This window comes from Geospiza fortis, unplaced genomic scaffold, assembly GCF_000277835.1.
Source record: "Geospiza fortis unplaced genomic scaffold, GeoFor_1.0 scaffold1303, whole genome shotgun sequence".
NCBI classification, from domain to species: domain Eukaryota; kingdom Metazoa; phylum Chordata; class Aves; order Passeriformes; family Thraupidae; genus Geospiza; species Geospiza fortis.
In genome coordinates this window covers 354,098-377,374 of record NW_005054495.1, presented here as the reverse complement: position 1 = coordinate 377,374, position 23,277 = coordinate 354,098, and the positions used below count along the sequence as shown (strand labels likewise).

Sequence of the window (23,277 nt, the reverse complement as noted above, 5' to 3'; positions counted from 1 at the left end):
CAGGAATGTCACTGCTGTGCTTTGGGACAGAGAGCAGACCAATAGCCAGGACAGCATTTTAAGGGTATTTGCTTTTTCATATGCAGGCACTGCTTTCCAGAATATGGGAGAAAATTATGGGAAAAAAGAAAATATGTCTGTTACCAGCTTAAATTACAAAAATCCCCTGCCATAAAATTAGTTTCCTGAGACTGAAGAACATGTTGTGACTGCTGTTATTAATATTTGCATAGCTGTCAGAAGCCCAAGCTTTATGACTGCTTACTACTTCAGGGACCATTGACCACTGTTTGAGGTGCTGGCTACAGCCTGAGTTACTGCTTCTCAATAAATGTTACAGCCTTCAAATTCCATTATCAGTGGAGTCTGAATTATACTGACTCTCAAAATAAAATAAAAATGAGCAGAAACAAGTTATGGGGCTTTGTCATATATTCTGTTCAGAAATCTAGCCTATTTTAAGGCAAGAGCATTTTCTCATGGAGTCCTGTTTAACTGATATATAAGACACAATACACCTAAAGGTTTGGGACTGTCAAAGACAGTCAAACATAAGTGTGAATGGTACTCACATCCTCTTACTTGGACACTCCTATTAACATCTATTAACAAAGATAATTTATAGAGATTTCCTCTGAAAAGATGTAGAAACTACTGCTGTTTATGAAAGTCTCATCAGTTAAATTTAAGGGTCTTTATCCATTCTTACTTACCAGCAACTCTGAATTAAAGGAAATGGAGAAAAAGTGTGGCATAAACTGTTAGAGTAATTCAACAGGGAAATATCCAACATTTGTGTGCCAGTGTATAACTATTACCTACTTCTGAGGAAAAACTGGCACCTGCCCATTTCACAGCCAGGTCAATAGATCTATTTGTGGAAACAGCTCTAAGCTGAAGATGTCCCACAACATCACCTTTCTGATGACCCCTTATGCAACTATGTCACTTTTCTGCTTCTTTCCTCAAGGAAGAAGAGATTTTACAGCTAAATAAAATGCCTTTAGCATCAGGGAATTTAAATGCAGTGTTTTCCCCTGAAGGCTGCAGAGATCACCCAGCTGTGTGCCCATGGACAGGAGGGTGATGGGAACCTGCAGAACATTTCAATAGAGAGCAGCAGTACAGCTGAAAGGAACTGAGAATTCCCTACATAGTTTCTATGTTTTCCAAGTAATTCACCGCTATCCAGTGCTGAAGAATTTGTATTCTGAGGTGATTGGGATGACCAGTGACAACAATGAAATGGGTCACTGCCTATCACAGACCAGTACACCTTAAAGAGCTATTTTTATTGACACCAATCATGACATACCATTTTTTTCAAAGCCAAGAAATCATATTTCTTAAGAAGATATTTTGTTTTAGAGCTGCCAGAGATTTATTAACATTTTGGGAAAAAAATCCCAGCTTGCTGAATAGGTAACATGAATAATAAAACTATCTGAGGAAGCAGCTGTGAGCCATTGATCCCAATAAACAATCACCTGCTGGGATGGACAGATTTTTCCTTAAAATCATGAAAATCATGGAGATAAATGAATGCAAAACCAGAGATAATATAGGTGACTTTAACAGAAAGCGAACCTACATGCCTTGTATATTGAGGAGGGCTGGTTCTTTTCCTATAGGAAAAGAAAAGAGCAGTAACTCCAACACCCAAATCCTCCCAATGAAAGAGCCCAGAAATCTTAGCTCCACTGCCAGCATAACAGGAGGCACAAGAGCAGAGAGGTAAAATGCATACCAATAACACCAGTGGTAATAACATCAATAACACAACTTCAAATACCAGTTTAAAAGGAAGTAAGGTCACTAGCTCTGCCTCCTTAGGAATTTATGTTTTATATAATGTATTCTTGACAAGTTGTGATGAATAATGGAAATACAGGAGGGCTGGTACTCAGACTGTACTTGAAAAATGCTCAATGTGCTGGAGTACTTAGTCCTCTACAAAAGCATTGTGTAAAAGGCATGTGTCAAATTTCATGTTGCTACCTTACTTATTAAATACCTGTCAAGGAAGGCACAATAGTTTCCTTAGGATTAAATAAAGCCTTCAGTACTGAGTTAACACAAAATACCAGGTTTTTCCCAGCATGGTATGACCAATGCAGTGTGGCCATTGCAGTGAAAAGGCCTGCAGTGCAAACAGACAAATATCAACCACTTTTGCCTGTTATGAAGGTGAAAACTGGTATGCTATGAGATGAAGATGTAGAAGATCATAACTATTAGACCTGATTTAGTATTGGCCTTGGAAAGTTTAGCCTCTGATTGGAATGAACCATGACTTCCTTCTCTTAACCCAAAGTCCTAGGAGGTTTCATATATTTTTAAAATTTCTACTACATGCAGAATTATAATGTTAGCATATAAAACAAAACTTGTTTTCTCTGAAAAGCTCCCTGCTCCATTTATCATTTGAAGATTTTATCTACTGCTAGAGCACCAAATACAAGAAACATATCCTGGTAATGTTGACTTCAGATATTTTCTCAGAAAAGAACAAATTACAGCATAAAAAAGGCTGAGAGCTAAATAATAATCTCATTCATTTCGGAAAGCAAATACAGAGGACAAAACTAAAATCCCAAAACAGTTTCCCCAACTGGACCTCAGTATTCCTTCTTGGTGCATAAAATTGAGTAACTAAATCTCTAGATGGAGTAAGGACAGGACAGGAATGCAATAATCAAGCACCACCACATCTGAGGCAGAACTGTCTAGACTGTTGAATACCAACGTGCCTCTAAAAGCACAAAAAAAATAAAAATAAAAACTGTGTAACCATGGCAGACAAAGAAAATTCTAATTAAAAAAAAGAGGAAGGATGTAACCAATGATCAGGGATTCCCTTCATCTGGGTGTTATGCTGCAGTGGAAACAGCATAAGGAGGAGCTGAGATCTGCCAAAATCTGCCACAGAGCTGCACGTCTCAGGAATGCATCACCTTAATAATGTTTGTCTTACAATGATGATACAGGCACCTTGCAGTCGTAAAGGTGAGAGGAGAGTGTAATGCATTTACAGCTGATATTGCTCTGTGGATTTGTTTAAGGAGCCTCTTTGGCAGCTGAACTTGTTCTAGCCTTAGGAAGTGGGAGACAGTGTATAACACCCCTAATACGAAGACTAAAAGAAGGAGTTAGTCTTCAGAGTTTGTTTGGATTTTTTAATAAACTAGTAGAGTCATAAATGTTAGTAAGCTGAATAAATTCATCTTCTGACACTGTTAACACATATTTACAGTCCCTGTTCAGGTATGATGAAGACAACTCTAGCTTTACTTAACACAAGAAAAACATTTCTCTGACACTTTAGTCAGAAGATGACTGCTTTAATCCAGAACACTTTATCATATATATCTATAGATAGAACAAATACATTTTTGTATTTATTTTTTTATTATATATACATACATGTGTGTGTGTGTGTATTTTTATACATAGATTATAAAGTAAGGTTCTGTATTTTAGAAAAATATGGAAGGTTTTTTTCATACCAAAATGGAAACTTTGTACGGTATTTCTGTGTTAAATGCAAAGTATTTTGAGCTTGTACTTGTTTAATGATGAAGTAAATCGTCAGGATTTCCTGATGAAGTAAATCATCAGGAATTATGAAATTATCATTTTAACAACTTAATTTTTAAGATTTAATGCTGTAATGGAGTTATAGTCAAAGGCCATTCATCCACATAAGAAACTCTTTCATTGATGCAGGGCATACTGTGTTCACAAGTGCAGCTATAGTAATTATTAGTATAAATATTGCTGGAACATCAAAGGCCAGGGAGGAATCATGACTGCATTGATTTTTTTGAGTTTGCTACTGTAGAGCATCTCAGTGCTCCAGAAAATACTGAATGAAATTGATTCCAATGAAGTCAAATAAGAACATAAATTCTAATAAACTATACTTAGGCTTAACTGAAGTCTGTGATATTACAACCTGACAGAGTCACTCAACATTTAAAACGTCAGAGGCTCCAAAAGCCAATTATTAACATTCAAATATCCAGGTAGATATAGATTTGCATACCATTTTCTGTGTTTACATCTAAATGCTGAAGTTATATTACAATTAAACATGTAGGTTCAACAATTTAAATTCAGAATTTAAAATTGACTAAAGTCTGACTCACTACTAAAAGCTAAAGCACAGAATCATGGAATGGTTTGGGCTGGAAGGAACCTTAAAGAGCACCTCATTTCAACTCCCCTCCCATGGGCAGCACCACCTTCCACCAGGCCATGCTGCCCAAAGTCCCATCCAGCCCAGCCTTAAAATCATACTAGGACAAAACATAATTATTATAGACAGAAAATAAAAAATACAAATAACTCTATTTGTATACTTACTGCAGGAGTGAAATCATGAAACTCAAAGTAAAGCTGAAATAAAAATGTCTCCAAAAGCACAAAGCAGTCACTAACCTGTATTTTGATTGGCCAGGAGAAATTGCTGACATAGACATAGAAAGTGATGTTTGGGTTGCTTCGAAAGTTAAATTTTTCACAGGAAAAGCTGTCTCTGTATTCCTTAATATTAACCTTGGAAACAACAGGAATCTCTTCTCCAGATATTGTTCCAGCTAAAATTTTTAGAAGTTCAGATGTAAATATACATATTTGAGAATATTAATCATCATTAAAAATGCCAAATTAAATTTGCATAAGAAACATAAATCATTAATTGCTTTTGGTGTCTTCCTCTAAAACAACTTCTTATTGTAGTTTAAATGGCACATTTGGTATATTTAATATACATAAAGAGAATTCACAGAAATTTTTAGTTTGGTTTCAAAAATTATATGCAAATTGGAAAAGTGACAGAAGAAGCATAATTTTACAAGATAGTTATTATGGTCAGCTTAACAGATAATATGCTTTCCTCCATAATTTATGTTTCATTTCAATAAACAGCTCAATAAGATCTGTAAGGGAATTTGTCTACATCTTACACTTTTGCTGTCAAGTTTTAATTGTTCATGAAAGCGTTAATAACGTAACTAGTAATAAACATTTATTAGTTTTTGCAAATAAATGAGTGACTGAGCTAAGTTAAAATTAAGGAATAAATAGAGTTTACTAACTGTAGTATGGTAAAGTACTTCAGAAATGCATTGATGAAGAAATTCATGAGTTTAAGAGAAACTCTGAACCTTCTTTAAAAAGGTTTTTTTTTAGTTATTTCTTTTAAAGCATCATGCCTCTCCTTGGATGTGTTTTCAGAAAGTCAACAGAACCAATTCAGAAAAACTGTCTAAATTAAAACAAAGAAGAGTAATGGGGTTCAAAGTTGGAGAAAAAATAGATAAGCAGCTCTTTTTATCAGCATACACAGAAGAACTTTATTGTTTGATATCAATGTAAAGGTTAATAATTAAATTTTTAGCTTGAACACTGAAACAAAGAAATAAAATCTCAGTCTCTGCAGTAGTTAAGGAAGCAATTTATCTTAATTAAAATCACAGCATTTCATAACACTGTCGTTTTAAAAATTTAAATACGCTACAAGCTTTTCTTACCAATGCAATTTTAATTGAATAGGAGAGAAAGTCAACATATTAATGAAGCTTTATTCAGATTGCAAATTATCATCTGAGGTTTAAATAATATAATTAATAACAGCATAATGATAATGGCAAAAGAACACATTTGGCAAAGTTTTATTATCAAAATTAGCAACAAAGAGACAATCAGGTTAAAATAACTCAAAGGATCATGAAATCATTCGGGGAAAAACTCATCATACCAAAATTCACTCTCACCTGTAGAACCAATAGACCACGTAATATTGAGGTTAAAGTTGTTTGATGCATTAATTGATATATCCAAATTTTTATTTGACTAGGGAAAAAAAAAAAAGGAAAGTTAACAAAGCATATCAGAATGTATTGCATGTAATTCTACTGCACATACAGCCTTTTAATCATTTTCCAGTTTTCATTTTACACATATCTAGAAATGGCAATGTTTCACTGCCAAAGGCAATTCTCTTTTGCTTTGGTAAGAACAATTTGGTAAGTGCAATTTAACATATACCTACACCAGTTATGTTTGTAGTTTGTCCTAAGTATAACAAAATATTTGCCTTTAAAAAATCAAATAAAAATATATGGCAAATGCCTACATTCTAATCACAAGCCAAAAATTTTACTTTCTGCAACTAAAAATGTTTTCTCAACAGAAGGGTATACCCCTTCAATTCATCTCAGGAAGATATTAAACTTGTTATTCATGGGAGCAACAATAAAATCAACCAACGGATACTTTTTCAGAGTATTGATTAAGCTGAACTACATCTACCATTTAGAAACGGTTCTCAATGAAGGCACTGGACTAATTTTGCAGCTCTCAAAAAATGTGAACTATCTCTAAAATTTTATAGACACTTCAAAAACCTTTAATCAACATCAAATACAATGGAAATCTTAATTCTGAATCTCTAAAACTTAACTAAAATTATGAACATTTTCTTACCTGTTCTGGATTTGCTATAAAGTTTATGGCAGTGTGATGACGATCATCCTCTTGTAATAAGCTGAAGGTAAACTGATAATCAATCAAAAGGCTGTCTGTAGGCAAAACAAAAATTTAAAATAATAAAATAAAGTGTATACATATTAATTCTATATTATGCAAGCACCTCAAAGTTTACCATTCACATTGATTTTAAAAGTCATGGAGAAATCTACAAGTCAGAATTATTCACACTCATTTCACTGTTGAAGTGTTTGCATTATAAAGTCTTGAAATTATTAAAACAAAAATTAAGTTAACAAAAAAAACTAAATTAAGAAAAAATCTTCTAAATTTTTTACCGTTACAGTTCTACAGGGATCAAAAGCTTCTATTTTTCCCTCTCTCACAGGAAACAAGGAGGTGACTTATAAGTGTACATGATTCTGATTATTATTTTATGCATGTTAAAATATGGCAAGTCATCTCTGGTGCTACAGCCCAGTGAATAATTGTAAAGCATTATTTTGATCCCTGGTCTGCTGACATTCTGCTACCAACACCACACAAACTGTGTAACAAATAAAAAATATGTGATCATAAAAACAAAATCAGTAAATACAAAGAGAGTGAAAGATTAAGTCAAAGCAGAAGAAAAGCTGTGTCAGCCTTTTGTTGGATTTAATAGTTTGCTTACTGCTGACAATCACCTTTTCTGCAGCAACACATCATCTGAAAAAAATACACTCTGCTGTATCCTATGGGAAGACTGGCTTAGAGAAAAAAGCCCACTATATTGTCTTAATAGTTAAAGAAAATTGTTTTGGTTTGATTTTGTTCAGGGTTTTTTGGATTTTTTTTTTATAGTGAGTGTGGAAGAAAAAGTAGAAAATAAAGGTTCATAGAATATCTTGAATGTGGAGGAACCCAAAAAGTAGTGATGTGAAAGGAATTACCATGACAATCAAAGGTAAGAAGTTCACTTGCTCGAATATTAGCCATCACAGTTCATTATTCAAATAAGAATAAGCTGATCTACATGTCTTAGTTAACAAGTTTTGACCAGGTCTCTGCATGTTTATGAAGGCAAAAGATGAATAAATATGAAATTTAAATGCCCCATTAATTTATTGATAGCATTCTACACTTCTATAGTTATGCAAATCTAATTAATAAACCTCATTGACTATTGTGCCATATCTCCATGCTTAACAATAAGATGAGCATGGTACCAGAACATCTTTAAATGTAACAGGACAGGAAAAGATGGCAAGTAAAGATTGATCCCTATTAAATGAATTAATAAACCCTTTAATAATCATGAGTAGAAATGGGAAAAGGTTAGGAATAATGTACAGATCTGGTCAACTTGGAGCTCCTCAAAATACAGATGACTGCTTCAGCATGAATCTTTGCAAACAGATTTATTGTAAAGGTGTGGTGGACCAGCACCACAGAAAGCATTCCTACAGAAATTTTGGCTACAGCAAGGGCTAAAAGATGCAAGAAGCAGCACTGACAAGCTTGGACAAGATATCATTGATTTGCTCATAACATATGGAAAATCACCAGTTCAATACGTCACAGTCTTTTTCCAAGCACAAATTGTGTCCTCTCAGAGATGCAGAGTATCAGCCAAAAAAACAGCAGTTGTATATAGATAATATCCCATCATAAGATAACATTGGAAATAGACATAGGACTCTTGTCTCCCAGTCATGAATGAACAGCTCTTCTGCATACAAGTTTAAAAAAAATTAAAGTAATTTACTTTTAAAACAATATGACTTTTTTTTTACCCTGGGGTTTGTTGTTGGTGGTGTTGCTGTTGTTTAGTTCTTTGTTCTTGGTTAATTTAAAAATAATTTTTAAATTTATGTTTTACATGTTAAAAGCCAACAGAGTATGAACTGATGTTTCAAGGAATGCAGGAAAAATCCTGATACTTATAAAAGAAGTTAAACTACACGGTTCCTCTTAAATTTACCATCTGTAACAAATCAGAAAATTAATTCCACTCTTTTTTATTGCATTCTTACATTCAATACAGTTGACAGTAAATTGTGAAAAACAGTAAGGGTTAATTATGTGTAGAGGCTCTTTTTTGTACCCAAGATATCCCAAAATTTTTGTTGTGTTATTAATTACTCTATTATTTAATGGTTGCTCAATTTGATACTTCATTAATAGCAGCAAAGTTCAGTAGAAGTCCCACACATGATGTCCTCTGTAGCACTCAAAAGCCTTGAACAACACAGCCTCAAGAGCAGCTCTGAGAGCCAACACAAGAACTCGCCTTGGGATTCTTCAGAGCAGCCAAAGCATCTCTAAATTACAGCAATTCCACAGAGATCTGCCACAGGATAAACCATTAAATCCCTGCTTGGCCATGCCTGGGTGCTGTAAAACAGAAACATTTCTCCCTTCAGAGACAATTCCAACTCAGGGGAGGTAGCTAAGGTGAGCATGACTCGAATGAAGCAGACAGCAGGGCCTAAGTGCAGTTGGGTGATTCAACAGCACAAATGAACTCAGGTGCAAATGAAAGAACTGACACTGAGCAAACACTCCTTCCCCTCTTTTGGAGGACTGCAGAAGTTTGCTGAAGAAATTTCAAAGGTTGAAGAAAGGTTCACAAAACTTCAAGGAAGATTTGTCTGGAACTGTTCTTAAGGTGAAGATTCCAAATTTTTGAAAGTCTCTAAAGTTAGATTTTATTGGAATATAAATTAGCAGAACTAATTTAAGAAGAAACTCAGAGTAGAAATTAAAAGGGATTGTAAAGAAGACTACCCATTGCACCCTGCTGCTATGTCACTATCCTTCCTCACTCTCTCCATCTGCTTCATTCTGTAACTTAGGAGACTCTTCCCCCACAAGTACTCAGCAGCTCCCAGGGAAAATATCACCTCCCTCTCCTCCAGAAAGCTCCACCTTCTGCAGACAGAAGCAGGCAGAACAGCTTTCCTTCCTACTGCCAAACCTCTTCCTGAACATAATATATGCCAATGCATCATAAGTGCACATAAACTAAGCAGTACATCACACCACATTTCCCAATTCATAGTGCCATTCAAACTAGAGAGCTTAGCCTCACAAGCAGTACAAAATTTAAACTAAAAGTCAGTTCTAAGACTACGACCTGTTCTGAATAGCTAAATGTAAAAGTAGCCAACTATAGAATAACTAAATGTAGAAATAGATGTTTAAAGTACATTCAGTATATCCTGTTGATATATATGTATATGTTGTGTATATTTATATCAGGAATTTGGAGAAGCCTAAGATTCTATTCCATGTAGAAACCCCCATGTGGGTTTGTTTCTACTTTAAAACTTTATGAAGCCACCATAAGTAATTTTACCCTTTATATAAACAAATGAGACTTTTCATATTTCTGTTTACCAAGACAGAAACACAACAAATCTACTCAAGCAGGTGACTCAAGGTAGCAGGCAGACAGAATTTAAAGAGCCACATTCTAGCCTATAATCTCCTGAACTTTTATAACTCTCTGAACTTTTATGTCTAAAGTTCCATGGGAAAAGTTTGTGACAACATGGAAACCTCTCCACAAACTCGGAGCACAGCTCACAGCTCAGATCTTAATTCCCCAGCACACAACACAGTATTTGGAATTCACAAGCTGGGTTTTTTGAGCCAGGAGTCAGCTCAGAACAGTCTAATATCTATGTTTCCAGGCATTTTGTTTCACTTTATCTTAGAAATCATTGCTTAAAGTACAAAAAACAGTCTTGGGAGATAGGACCACACTACCACCCTGACATCATCAATGGTCAAATATTACAAAGACTTATGGTTATTGAGTTTTTTTCACATCTCTATTTTGATTTTTTCAAAACCCTTGACTGCTTTCACAGTCAAAAGCAGTCATTAAAATCAATTCAAAATGCCAGTAATGAGCATGTGTGAGAACATAACAATAATTAGGTGAAGAAAGATATTTAATGAAATAAGGAAAATTAATTTCAAAGCAATCCTTTACCCTAGTATCACTGTTCAAGAAACCTCTCTGTTTCATTAATAAAGGTCAATGACTTCTGATAAGCATTATATGGTTTAATATGAAAGTTTTGTACTCATATCCAAAAAGGAACAGATCAATTCCCATACTCAAAATTTGTATTGGAAGAAAACTGATTTTTAAAACTACAGAATACTCCCAAAAGAACAAAGGCCAGAAAGAAGTTCTTCAGTATTTCTATAGTGCCTCTATACTCTGTGAGAATATATAATTATAATGGTAATTAGTTTTAAAAAAGGTAATTAGATTGAATATGTTTAGTATAAATTAGTGACAAATTTATATATGAAAAGGTATGTTACAGGGGAGTATTAAGACTGTAAAATGAACCACTACAAATCAAGGGTGCCTGTAAATTATTTTTGGGTGAGTGCTCCCCTAATGGGCAGCTATTCAACATTTTGTTCCATGTTCAGTACTCAGTGTTGGGCCCATGCCTCATTTACTACGTGCTACACAAGCCCTTTTCTCAAGATGGAATTAATTTCTAATGTGGCTTTCTATAGTATTCATCACTGTAATTTTCTAAGTTCTTCACAAAAGTTAATGAATTTGTTACAACATTACTGAAGATGAGAAGGCATTTGAGTGCCATTTTATAGGACAGGAAATGAAACAAAGAGACCAAGGACAAAACCATCTATTAAAAATGAGCAGCCAATCTGAAATACCTGGACTTTGATTTTTCATAATACTTTGAATTATATAACACTATGTGTGAATACTGTTATTTGGCAGCTCCTTCCATCATTCATTGTAATTCTTTCCACTTTTTCAACAAAACAGGAAAGGAACACACATTCAACTTTCCATTACATTATCACTGATTCGTTCCCTACAAATTCATTCAGTGCATTGTGGAGTGAAAGTTCCTTGGGAACTGGTATATAGCAATATTATTAAAAACTGTGCAATCATGCTCTAATAAAGAAGCAAATATAAAATTATTGTGACAGCAACCTTCATTCTTCCACCATCCTGCACCCACTGCCTATGCAGCATATTTCAATAAAGGGGGTTTATTAAGTAATTTAAGAATCAGGCTGGAGTAAATTTTAGAGAACCACTTCTGAGCTATCTTTTACCTTTGAACAAATCATTCCAAAAGAGCATCCCAGTTCCCTGCATCTCTCAGCAGGAGGGAAGAATGAACCTAGGTTCCCAAAAAGGGAGCAGGAGCATTCCCAACTGGACACATTCACAGCTTTTCTAACTTTGGTCACTGGCCATTCTCCCATGGTTCCTCTCACACAGTTTCTAAACACACATTTTTAAAGCTGAACAAAATGGCAAAACAGTTTCATACATATACAGAATTTCTGAGAAATGTCTGGTCATTTTAGCTCCAAAAGTTTAAGTTTAGCAAAAGATCTAAGCCAAAAGTACTGCAATGTATATCAGCCAGATTTACAAAAAGAGCATGGAACTAGACCCACCCACCCACCCACAACATAATCTCATTCTCAGCTACAACCTAATTATCCCATTTTTAAAATATTAGGTGAGGATCACATGATCTTTACTCAATCAATGACTAAAATGGTTTTTTTCCACATTTTTTTTTCTGATAACGAATTACTTCTATTTTGTGAATAAACCCCTCAAAAATCTAATGCTGTTCTATTTTTACTTCTTGAAATCACTTAAAAGTTGTAAGAACCTCCATCATGATTGCAACTTCAGACTCGTCACAGTCTTCCCACACTCTTCTATTAAAGGATCTGTCTATTCATGCTGATTCTAAAATCCATACTCTCACCTCCTCATTGCACAGGCAGTTTGTCTCTCTCCTCCTCCTTCTAGTGATTGGTCTCTATTTTCAGCTAGATTTTGTTGAGAACAGAACTATTCATATTCCTCTCTATCAGTACAAATGCTGCTTTTGAAACCAAGTACCATTATCAAATGCTATAAATCATATTCATCTGTGACCAAAATGAAATTCTCCTTGTATTACATCAAAGTTGGGGGTTACCAACAGACCTATTTTCTATCAGGATAATTATTTTGAACTTTCAGAGCAGCTGCCTGATTCATTCCACTGTCATCTCTATCTAGCAGTCATCCACAGCCTCATTGTGATATTTATATTGAATATGTTTGTGTCTGACATTTACTTGTCCATTGTGATAAAACAAAAAGTCATTTACTGTGAAGTCTTTACTAAAAACTTGCATTTTATTATATGTAATCAGAGCACAATGAGCTTCAAAAAACCCCAGCATTTACTATTCATATGCCTTTTTCCATTTCAAGAAAGAGCATGGGACAATGAATTTCACGTAAGTTCAAAGTCTTTAAAAACATAAAGCAATAGAAAGTCATTGTTCCTTTTACTATACTTTACAAAAATTTACTGGTCTAAAAATCCCACAGAAAGACTGAGGGATTAGTGTCATAATCAGAATATTGAGTAAGTAAGTTTTATTTTAAATAGAAATCTTTTCTCTTATTAAATTCTCCACTACTATTTGGAAAGGTCTAGTAAGTTGTCAGTTTTGATCCTCAGGGAGGGCCAGAAAGATCTACCAGTGTTAGAATTTTACTCAGCTAAATTTTGCTTATTTTCTCACTCTGTATTGACTAAAACTTTTAGTGGATGACAGAAATGCATCATGTTCAGAAGTGTAACTCTTGATTTTCCTTACTGAGAACAGAAAGACCTAGAAGGTTCATTAAGCTTGGACATTTAAGTTTTACAAGGCTAATTAGGTGAGATGTATCTTGCCCTAGCTGTCACAGGAATGTAGGTAGGAAAACGTCATGGTAAACAAGGCTGGGCTTGTGGTTGAGATCTAAAAACTGAGGTACAGACAGAGTCACCTGGGGCCTTTTAAGCATGGAACCTCAAGATGATGCTCCTAAAGTTTTTAAATCCCAGACCACAGCCAATTATTACTTTTCCTAGATATTTCATTAAACTCTTTACTGAAAATGCTGTAACAACTGATGTTAACAGCTGCAGACCCTTTTCCAGCTCTGCTGAAGAACATGGCCTATAAAGAAAGTGTGGAAAGCAATGACTAGGGAATTATGAGCAAAATATTAGCAAAAGAAGCAGCAACAAAGAAAAGTAAGTGCACAAATCAGCAGGTATCTAAATGTCAGTTGTAGGAAAAGGTCTAGATGTCTCCAATGATGGAACATTTCAGAACTCACAGCACAGTCTTGTCAGAAGTGTGTTATTACTTGACAGCAAGGAGTACTCAATAAATGTACTTTTGTTTTGTCACACTGGATCATCTTTGTAATCCCTTAACTCTTGTAGTATTCATAAAGTGTTAGAAGAGTGAGGAAAAAAACCCAAAAAACAAATAAAAAGCCAGGAAAAAAAAGTAATTAAAATTATTATGGAAGAAATTTAAAATTCTCTTTCCATGATTTTTTTCATATTCATCTAAATGCATCATCACCTTTGTAACACTCATATTAATATTATAACTCTAACATGTATTTTTCAATATACCAGCATCAATACCCACTAACCTGATTCTAATTTACTGCTTTCATTATATAGTCTCTACACACTGAGGAGATGTCTGATCTGCTTGTTCTGACAACAGAAGTGGCACATCTAAGAAACAACAATGTTAAATTATTGTTTGACTTCGTGTATTATTGCCAAAGAGGGATGTTTCTTGTCTAGGAAAGTAGTAAATGAAAGCAGTCAGATTTTCATGCTATTTTAAATCTTGCTCTCATAACTTTCAGTTTATTGTATAATCCCTAAAAGTCTACTACATCTCCTTTTAGAAATGATTTTTTGAGAAGCTTCTATTTATACATGGATCAATGCTGAAAATATGGGCATGGCAGAAGTACAAATGTAATTTTTAAATTGTTTATGCTTTTATAAATGTATATACTCAAGCTTTGCCATAAACTGGGAACATTTTAACAGAAGTTAATCAGACAATAACTTCTACATCTTTATTAGCAGAGCTTTTATCCTGCTTCTCAAATAACCAAGCACAGATCTTAACAATTAAAGAACAACCTCTTGTTACTCAGGTCTTCCAAGGAGACAGAACACACACTTTATAAATTGTCTATAAATATACATAGATAAATAGGTGCTCCTGCAATATCCCAACATTTTCAAAATTCTCTTCTTTCTCTTTTCTCATTATTTAGTTGAACTTTGCTTAAGAAACCCTAAATCCACAACCCAAATGTCAGAACACACCCCATGTTGTTTGACTCCGCATGACTTGTACAAACTGCACAATGTAACTTCAAGTTGAGATGTTTCCACTTTGCTGTATTCTCAAACCCTGTTAATATGTTAGTTCCGAGAAGTAAAATCTCTCATAGCAAATAAATCCAGATCAGGAAAATTGCACTTCATACTGGATAGAAATTACATCATATACCTCACTGAGCAGTGTCCTCTGTTTTAAAGTCACAAATTACAACAAGTACTTGTACTGTAATAAATATAAAATGCTACATCTCCATGCAGTAGAAACACAATTGCATTACAACTTTGAAAAGAAGAAGAACACAAGCACTTCTTCCTTTAAAACACCATTAGGTGTTTTTAGAGTAAAATCTGTTGATTTCACTAAAAACATTCTCACTCAATAACATTGCTCATGCTAAGAACTGAGTGCCAATTCAGCAAAAAAATATTGATAGAATATTAAAATTCCAAACACTCACAAATGAAATTACGTATCTGTAATATTGCCTAATCCATTTTACACAGCCTTTAAAACAGGTAGGAGGAAATATCTCAACCCTAGTATGGAATAAAATACAGAGTGAAAATCTCCAGGAAAAAATAAACATTCCTCTACTTGCTACAAGTTTGATTTGTAGGACTGGCAGTCAGGTACATAAAATAATAAAGAGTTTTGTTAAAATAAGCAAATTGAAATAACGGAGGAAGGAAAAATGGAGCCCCAAAGGCTGTTTTCCTCAACCCCAGTGCAGTCACCCATCTTTCAGAGGAGATTTATTCTTTGCCTCAGAGAGGAAACATTGGCCACCATGGCAGGGCTCACTGACTCCTTTCTGAAAGTGACTTGGAAAACTCAATTTCTACCCGAAACAGCTGCCAGCCATTAGAAGAAATATTATATTTTCCTGGTGTTATTTTTTTCTATAAACCAGGAACTAAATACAGCTGTGCTTTCATTATTCATTACTCTTTTTTTCTTTATTTGGCCATGGATGGAAATTACTGTGAACCAAAATGTGCCAATAGAATAAATCTCTTCTTTTATTGTTATGGTTTGGTTGGCTTTTTTCAAAATAGCTTAATACAGAACAATTGATGCATACCATTACTCATTGATACATATCAAGCACAAACTTTTTGACACAGATTCTCTGAGAACTGAATTAGCATGTAAAAAGGAACAGCAAACTGTAGCAAATACTGACAGTCTGTTTGTTCTTGGTATTTGAAAAGCAGCAATTGTTCATATCACTGCAACTGACCTTCACAGGCCAGAGACTGTGGCAGGCAGTCCTTGCCAACAGACATGAAGTGACACATTTGCATGATGTAGCCATACACTGCCTTCCTTAGAAGTTTTCTATTTTTCTCTTTCCACCATATATTCTGTTGCTCATTCTCGCAATGACCTCTCCATGTTCTCTTTCATTAGCCATTCCCAACATCAGAAGAGGCTCTAGCACTTTAAAATCTGTCTGACCACATTTTCAAAAACAAGTACAGAAGCAGTATGTATTTCTATTCAACAGAAGTAGAAATCTAAAATTCTCATATCATTGATGAAAAAAAAGCATGATATTGTGCCCTTTTAAGACTTTTCTTCCCACATTTTGCAGAGCTTGTCATTTTTATAAAATTATTCTGATGGCCGTGGCATTTCCTTAAGGGGCTAACACAGTAAAGTACATTTATTTCCCCATAACATAAAAAGACAAATCAAATACATATATATTACTTCTTTACCAGTGTATCTTCATACTCTTTGACAGATACATTTTTCAACTTTCCCTTAATGTCTAGTTTGCTATTGTATCTATTTCCTAGCATACACTGCTGTTTTTTGACCTCACACAGTTTGCTCTTCCATTTCATGTCAGCATTACCCTTTATATCAAGTGACTTCCAAATTACACTTTGCTGTCAATGAGTTATATTTCTGGAACATATTTTAAAATAATATTCACAATTCAAGCTAAGAAAAAGTAACAATAAATTAATATCAAGGACTCACAGACTACTTTGCAATATACTGAAATGGAGCTGAGTTATTGAGTCAGAAAGCTGAATTTGACAATGTTCACATTTAACCCAGTTTGCATTTTCCTTAAGTTTATATAATCCATGGTTTTATCATTCTCTTGAGATAGAAATGACCCCTAATTTATTTAAATGATCCCACAAAAGTCCCTCAAATACCCTGTAAGTGCTTCCCAGCACTAATTCTAAAGCTGGAAACATCCCTGACTGCTCTCTGGACTTCACAGGCACATGTGCCAGGATTAGGTGGTTCAGGACACACATCCTGAACAGGGGAACTCACACTACAGGACATTTGCATTAATGGAAGAGGCTCAGCTGTACTCCAGTGCTCCATGTTTGCCAGCAGAAAAACACTCCAGCTGACTTGGAATAACACACTTGTTTGACCAAGGACTCCCAAAAGAACCAACTCAAATCTCCCAGATATCACAAGACACTTATTGAAGTCAGGGTGTGTTTTTTCCTTTTTCAACTGGTTCAAGATTTCACTATAGATCTTCCTTGAAGTCCTGCTGATCAAGAATTCTCTTTTCCCTGGGCAGTCAGCATGGGAAGCAATGCAACTGCAAAAGCACCACAGGTGTTTTCCCTTGACTGTCAGAAGGTAAAGCCAAGGGACCCTGAGGGATCCTTTCCCATGGCATTTATTTCTTACAGCTCCAGCTCAGGGAGCTCCACGGCCTCCAGGTGTCAGAGGAGTGACAGCTCCTGTCCCCTGGGAAGTGTTCAGGAATCTCACACACACACACAAAGAGCACACAGAATACACAGCGCAAGGATTCAGAAAGTAACCAGCCCTATGAATCCAAACTCAATACATCAACAAAATCAAACATTGTGTATTTGTAGATACGTGCACTGGTTGCCTTCTCATTTAAAACACTGCTTCATACAAGGGCTGAAGTCCCCTACAAAGCAAAGGATGTCTTCTGAACGAGATATCCTGCTGCTCTTGCCTCATCAAGATCTATAAATACCCACATTTTATACCTATAGCTATTTTACTGTAATACTATATATTACATTGCAAGAAAAATATTATAAACATAATGCAAAAAATAATTATGGCACCTGTGGAACAGTCCTCTAATTCAGACTTTCAACTGCATGCAATACAAGGTATGTTTTTTCTTCTTTTTAGCAGTTAGAAAGTTCATTTCACCACTGTTTGTCCTACTTCTTTGCGATAGGGTAGCATACCTTGCTATTATTAATGAATAATTACTAAATTTACTTTGCTTTGACAAAAGGTATTAAATAGTAACTGTAAGAGGATGCCAGCTCGTAAATTCACTAGTATATAAGCAGAAGCTACCAGAGAAAGCAAATAATCTTCATTTCAAAAATAACACATGGCTTGTTAAGCAAAGAAAATCCACAACATTAAAAAACATTAATTACAAAAATGAGCAATAAATACATACACGGGAAAATTCTCCAACTCAAAGTAAAAGCTGAAAATGATTGGCAGCAAATCCGTTTCCTCAGCCTGCCCAACAAAGCTGCAAGCCAACCTAGCATTTGGCAAATGAGTACACAGAGCCTGGGGTGAGATCATAATACTTTATTAGGAGCTTCAGCTTCAGATGTGGTTATTGTTTTAATTCTCTGCAAGGCGACAGTTGGTTTGTGCAGTTATTTTAGCTCAGGGCAAAGACTGTGTTTGTCTGTTGCTCTTTATAAGTTCTGAGTTGGTAGGTTTGCTGAGGCTAATCTTTTATCAAGCCATCCTAGAATTGTCTGATTTAAACTATAATCTGTTCCACTAGATTATACTAGGGCCCACTAGACTCTTTAAACACTAAGAAGATTTCATTTTAAACAGATTTTTTTGTATAAGTCCATATATTCAAAAGACAATGTCAGTCATTACTTTGACTGTATTTATAAATAATATAGATTTTTTTCAGTCTGTATCAAAGTCAATCAATGTTAGATATAATTGGTGGAACTCATTATTTTAAGTCAAGCATGACAGTTTTACAATTACAATATATATTTAGTTGAAATTAATGATGTCCCAAAAGGAAACATGAATTGTTCAAATCAGTAGTGAAGCTGGCGGCTGCTGGTATACATCTCTCAACTCAGCTAAAGCAAACACGTTTTCAAGAGCTAAAATTTATTGTTTATGCCCTTTAAGTCTCAACATAATTTTTAAATATCTGGAAAATCCCTGCTAACAGTTTTACTTATAGTGCTACTTGCTATTTATCTTCTAAAACACTCTCCTTGGAATGTTCTTGAGTTTAATTTTTCTCTAAGTATAACAAGTCTGCCACCTAGTGCTTTATGGTACCTCTAGTACATGTTTTACTTGACAATTATTTTTTTATCATTTTATTGATAAAAGAGGTCATGTTCTGAGTTCCTGAATGCATCAACATGCATGATTTTAGTATTTAAAGAGATTTCTTTCAACAATTTTAATTTTCCTTTTTATTAAATTATAACATTGGTAACATAATAAATGTCACTAAAATTGGCTTATATTAGAACTTTGACTGTGACTAAGCCTAGACAAGAAAGAAAAAAATACATTCTAATAATAAGGAAAACAGGTGGGATGAACTATCAGACCATGTCAATAGGTCTAGTAAGCTTAAACTGCATTTTGAAAACAGAAATAAGGGTGTATTATCTTATCCTTTTGCTCTGAGACAATAATGAGCTGATATTTCTAAAAATTCATTGGAAATTGTCATAAATTATCTACACTTAATAATTAAACAATATTTCTAGTTAATAGTAGTGGGGGAAAAAAGAAATCAGGACTAACAGTCTTTAGTCCAAAGACCAGATATGAAAAAGTAATTAGACTTCTTAACTTTTAGCAAGTAAGACAAATTTTTAATAAAGCAGATAAAAGAAAGAAGTGCTTGAGGTTATTTCTTTTCAGGCACCACATACAGTGCATAAAAATATGGTTTAAAAGTTTTAAATTAAAATACATATATACTATAAGAAGTTGTATGGAGAATAGGTACAGACTAGCACTTTTCTTTACTTTTCCCTTTTTGAAATCCTGGTGTGTCAGCACTAGTGGGGCTAATACAGCTTCAGGACTGGACTAGAATCCTTATGAGGCTCTTCACCAGAAGCAAAATTTGCTTTTTTGTCCCCAGCTCCCTGCACAGACACCAGATATTATCTTGAGAGTTTTTACTGAATGTACATTTCATAGTTTCTCACCATTTTTGCACATGAAAGTATCATTCTTCATCTTTGTGAGCTGCTGACATACTGAGGGAATTGCTTATTGCTATCCTGTCTGTATTTATACCAAGGAAAGAAGCAATAGTCTTATAAGCTATAATGACTTTATGGCTCAGAGTTTAGAATGGCACAGCAAAGCCATAAACCAATTATTCAGGTCAATCCCAAAAAAGTCGTTGCAAAATATTTAGTAGAGCACATATTCTTTCTTGTGCTTTACTTTAGGTAGAAGAAGAGTAGCTAATAAAATTGAACCATTAAGAATCAAACAAACAAACAAACAAAAAGCTATGACTACTGTTTTCCTGCTTGTAATAATGTTGGGGTTTTTTATACATAAGCTAAACTTTGCAGTGTGCTCTCTGGTTTTCTATTTCCTCCCTGTATGTCCAGGAGACTAAGTGGAAAACTCAGAGGTGCCAGTGGAATGTGTACACCTGCCCCCTAAGGCTCCTGCAGATGGGCCCAGCACCTTCCTTCCCTGCATGTTTCATCCCAGAAGTACAGCTGGAGTGGTGGTCAGTCACTGTGTGAAGCCACCCACAAATGGCATTTCATAAAACACTAAGGTAAGAGAAAAAAGGAAGAGGTCTGAAAGGACAAGCCTAGAAAACGGTTAAAATAAAATTTGTACATTCTTTCAACCTTTTTATAAATAGATATTAAGGCCTTGTCTTTTTTAAAGGCTATAAACCCAACAAATATCTGGATCAGGGGCATATGATCAATAAACAGGTTTTAATTCCACAAAAAGCTGCAAGTCATTCAGTCCCTCCCCAGTTTAATTCTCTTTGCAAACGACCCATCCCTCGTGACCTCTTAAGTTTTGGGTTCTCTAATCCTCCTCAAAGGTCAGGTTCTAATCTCTAAAAGCAGGCCTGCTCTGCAGCATGGGAAACTCTACAGTGTTACATTGGATCTAGAATACATACATACCCATATTTATATATATAATGCAAAAGCAAGCTTCACCTGATTTTTCTTTGCATTCACAAATATCACAGGCCCACAAAACTGTCTGTCCAGCCAAAAGATGAGCACTAGATTAATTAAAATTGTTCATTTATAGCAATTTTATTACATTGTGATCACATTCTGGACATACACTGCTGAGGAAATCTTCTGGAATGCCTGAAAGTTTCCCACTCCAAAGTGTGCTGCCTTGTAATTCACTATTGCTGCCTGTTTCAAAACAGCAACCAGTCTGCAGGAGCAAATGGAAAAGCTCTTCACTGTCAATGGTGGTACCCAGAAATAATCCAAAAATTATTCTAAATATTTTTTAAAAGGATAAAAGGGGGAAAAAGCTATGGTATCTAAATACATGTGCATTTTTCCAACTTCATTGTCTTAGATAGGAATTTTCTTAGGGGACAAACAGGAAAATCTTGAGTGCTCAGCTCATGAAAATTCTAACTGTATGGAGGCAAACAATGTGATTTACACTGGCAGGACTGATTTGTTGTAAGCTTTTATGCTTCTGCATGTAGCAGTATTAGAAACAGCTGTACTTCTTGTTTGATATGTTGCATTGGAACTCAAAATAATGTACATAAGCCACACATTTTGCAAAGTTTTTGACCTTAGAATTATGGCTATCTAAGAGAAGTTTATGGTGGAAAGTATCACATCCTCTCACATCAAGTGATTGTTGGCACGCCTATAATTCAAACCTTGCATTGTAACACATCATGAATTGTAAATTTAAACTTTCATTTTCTCTGGAACAGTGGATTAACCACTTCTCCATTTATGATTTAAAGCTTTGTGTCTGTATGCAACCCAAGTGAAGATCACAGAAGTGGCATTCGTCCCAGTGATTCCTCCCAATCTGTCTAAAACCATCTGGTTTTGCTGCGTGTTCCCTTGCACCCAGGAGCTCTGACTCTGACAGCAATGCATTCCTAATGCTGATGTGTGAAGAACTAATGCAGCCATTTGGATGCACACTTTGCTATCGAGGTGTCACTGCCATCCATCACGCTGGCCCAGACACCACAGAGCAAAAACAACAGCCAATACAAATGTATCACGACAAAATGTTGTATTTATGGTCTGTGTACATGCATAAGTCAGCTGCACAAGCATCTCTGGCCTCCACTCAGGATTCATTTCTGTGGATTGAATCAGCTTCTGATCATACAAAGCAAAACTGTCTCCCAACAAACAGGCCTAGGGATACAGAGCCTCCCTACCAGAAATACAGAGACATTCCAGAAGCAGACCTGTCCTCAGCTAACAAGGATGTTTACATGGCCAAACAAAACTGTAGCTTCAAAAATCATAAATCTTTCTTTCGCATTAATACTGTTTTTATTTTGTATAAGAAATCTTTTATAAGGTCTCCTCTGATATTCCTAAGCCATGGCACATTGAACACTTTCAGCTCAAAAAATCCTTCCCCTCATGAAGTTCTAATGAAAATTGTTGGATGTAAAGAGAGAATTACCACTGTATGTTCGTCCATTTGCTATACTCTTCCCATGGCATTTGTGTGCAGCCACTCCTGACAACAGGGTTCTAGACCAGATAGATCATCATGCAGCTGCTCACACATTCTTATACATTCAGTACTTTTCTAATTTCTGTATCTATGAGGCTTGTTCTCATTCTCTTGCTCTCCAAGAAGCTGTGCTTTTTCAATAACACAATTCAGTCACAAAGAATGATATTAAAAAAATTTTTTAAAAGCCAGGTACAATTATTATTACACAATCTGGATAATATGCTACTGCATACCCCATCACACATTTCTTATTCCATTTCTATTAAGTTTCCATAATTTAAAGCAGAAAAACTACTCTTGTCCAGTGCTGCTGTGTTTGGAATTGCCATATGAGAACGAAATCTGACGTTTAAAGCACTGTTCCTCTGATCTCTTTTGTTTATCCTTTTGGCACAGCATCTGTATTTAGATAAAGCCCCTGCAATGTTTCACCGTGTTACCTCCTACATAAAATTCATTGTTTTCAATCATGCCAGACCCATCCGTAATCTTCCTGTATTTTTATCTGCACTCAGATCACTTCTTCAACCAGAACACTATCCATGTACAGAATTAAAATTCTGTTTACTCTCCTACATCATTATGAGAGGAAACAAATAATGAAGAGACTAAAACAACCTGTGCTCTCCCAGTGGCAAACTCTGTTCTCATTTACCCTCTTAATCATTCCATTGATGTCAATACCTGCATGAACACCAACCTGTTCCTCCTTCCTCGGCCTGAGGATGGCAATGACAGGCACGAGGGGGCAGAGGACTAGGCAAGGACTAGGTAAGATGGGCAGAGAGCTGGAGGAGATGAAACCAGCTGAGATTCTAC

General features: G+C 35.2%; 1 protein-coding gene across 1 annotated transcript in view; it reads right to left on the bottom strand.

The window, feature by feature from the left end:
• Positions 1-23,277, bottom strand: part of ATRNL1 (attractin like 1) — a 428,986-nt gene that overhangs the window by 246,507 nt on the left and 159,202 nt on the right. Inside the window, exons 24-26 of the mRNA XM_014310189.2 lie at positions 6,490-6,584; positions 5,778-5,856; positions 4,441-4,598 (exon numbers count right to left, since the gene is read on the bottom strand). Coding sequence (XP_014165664.1) covers positions 4,441-4,598; positions 5,778-5,856; positions 6,490-6,584 — 332 coding nt within the window. The remainder of the gene's footprint in view (positions 1-4,440; positions 4,599-5,777; positions 5,857-6,489; positions 6,585-23,277) is intronic.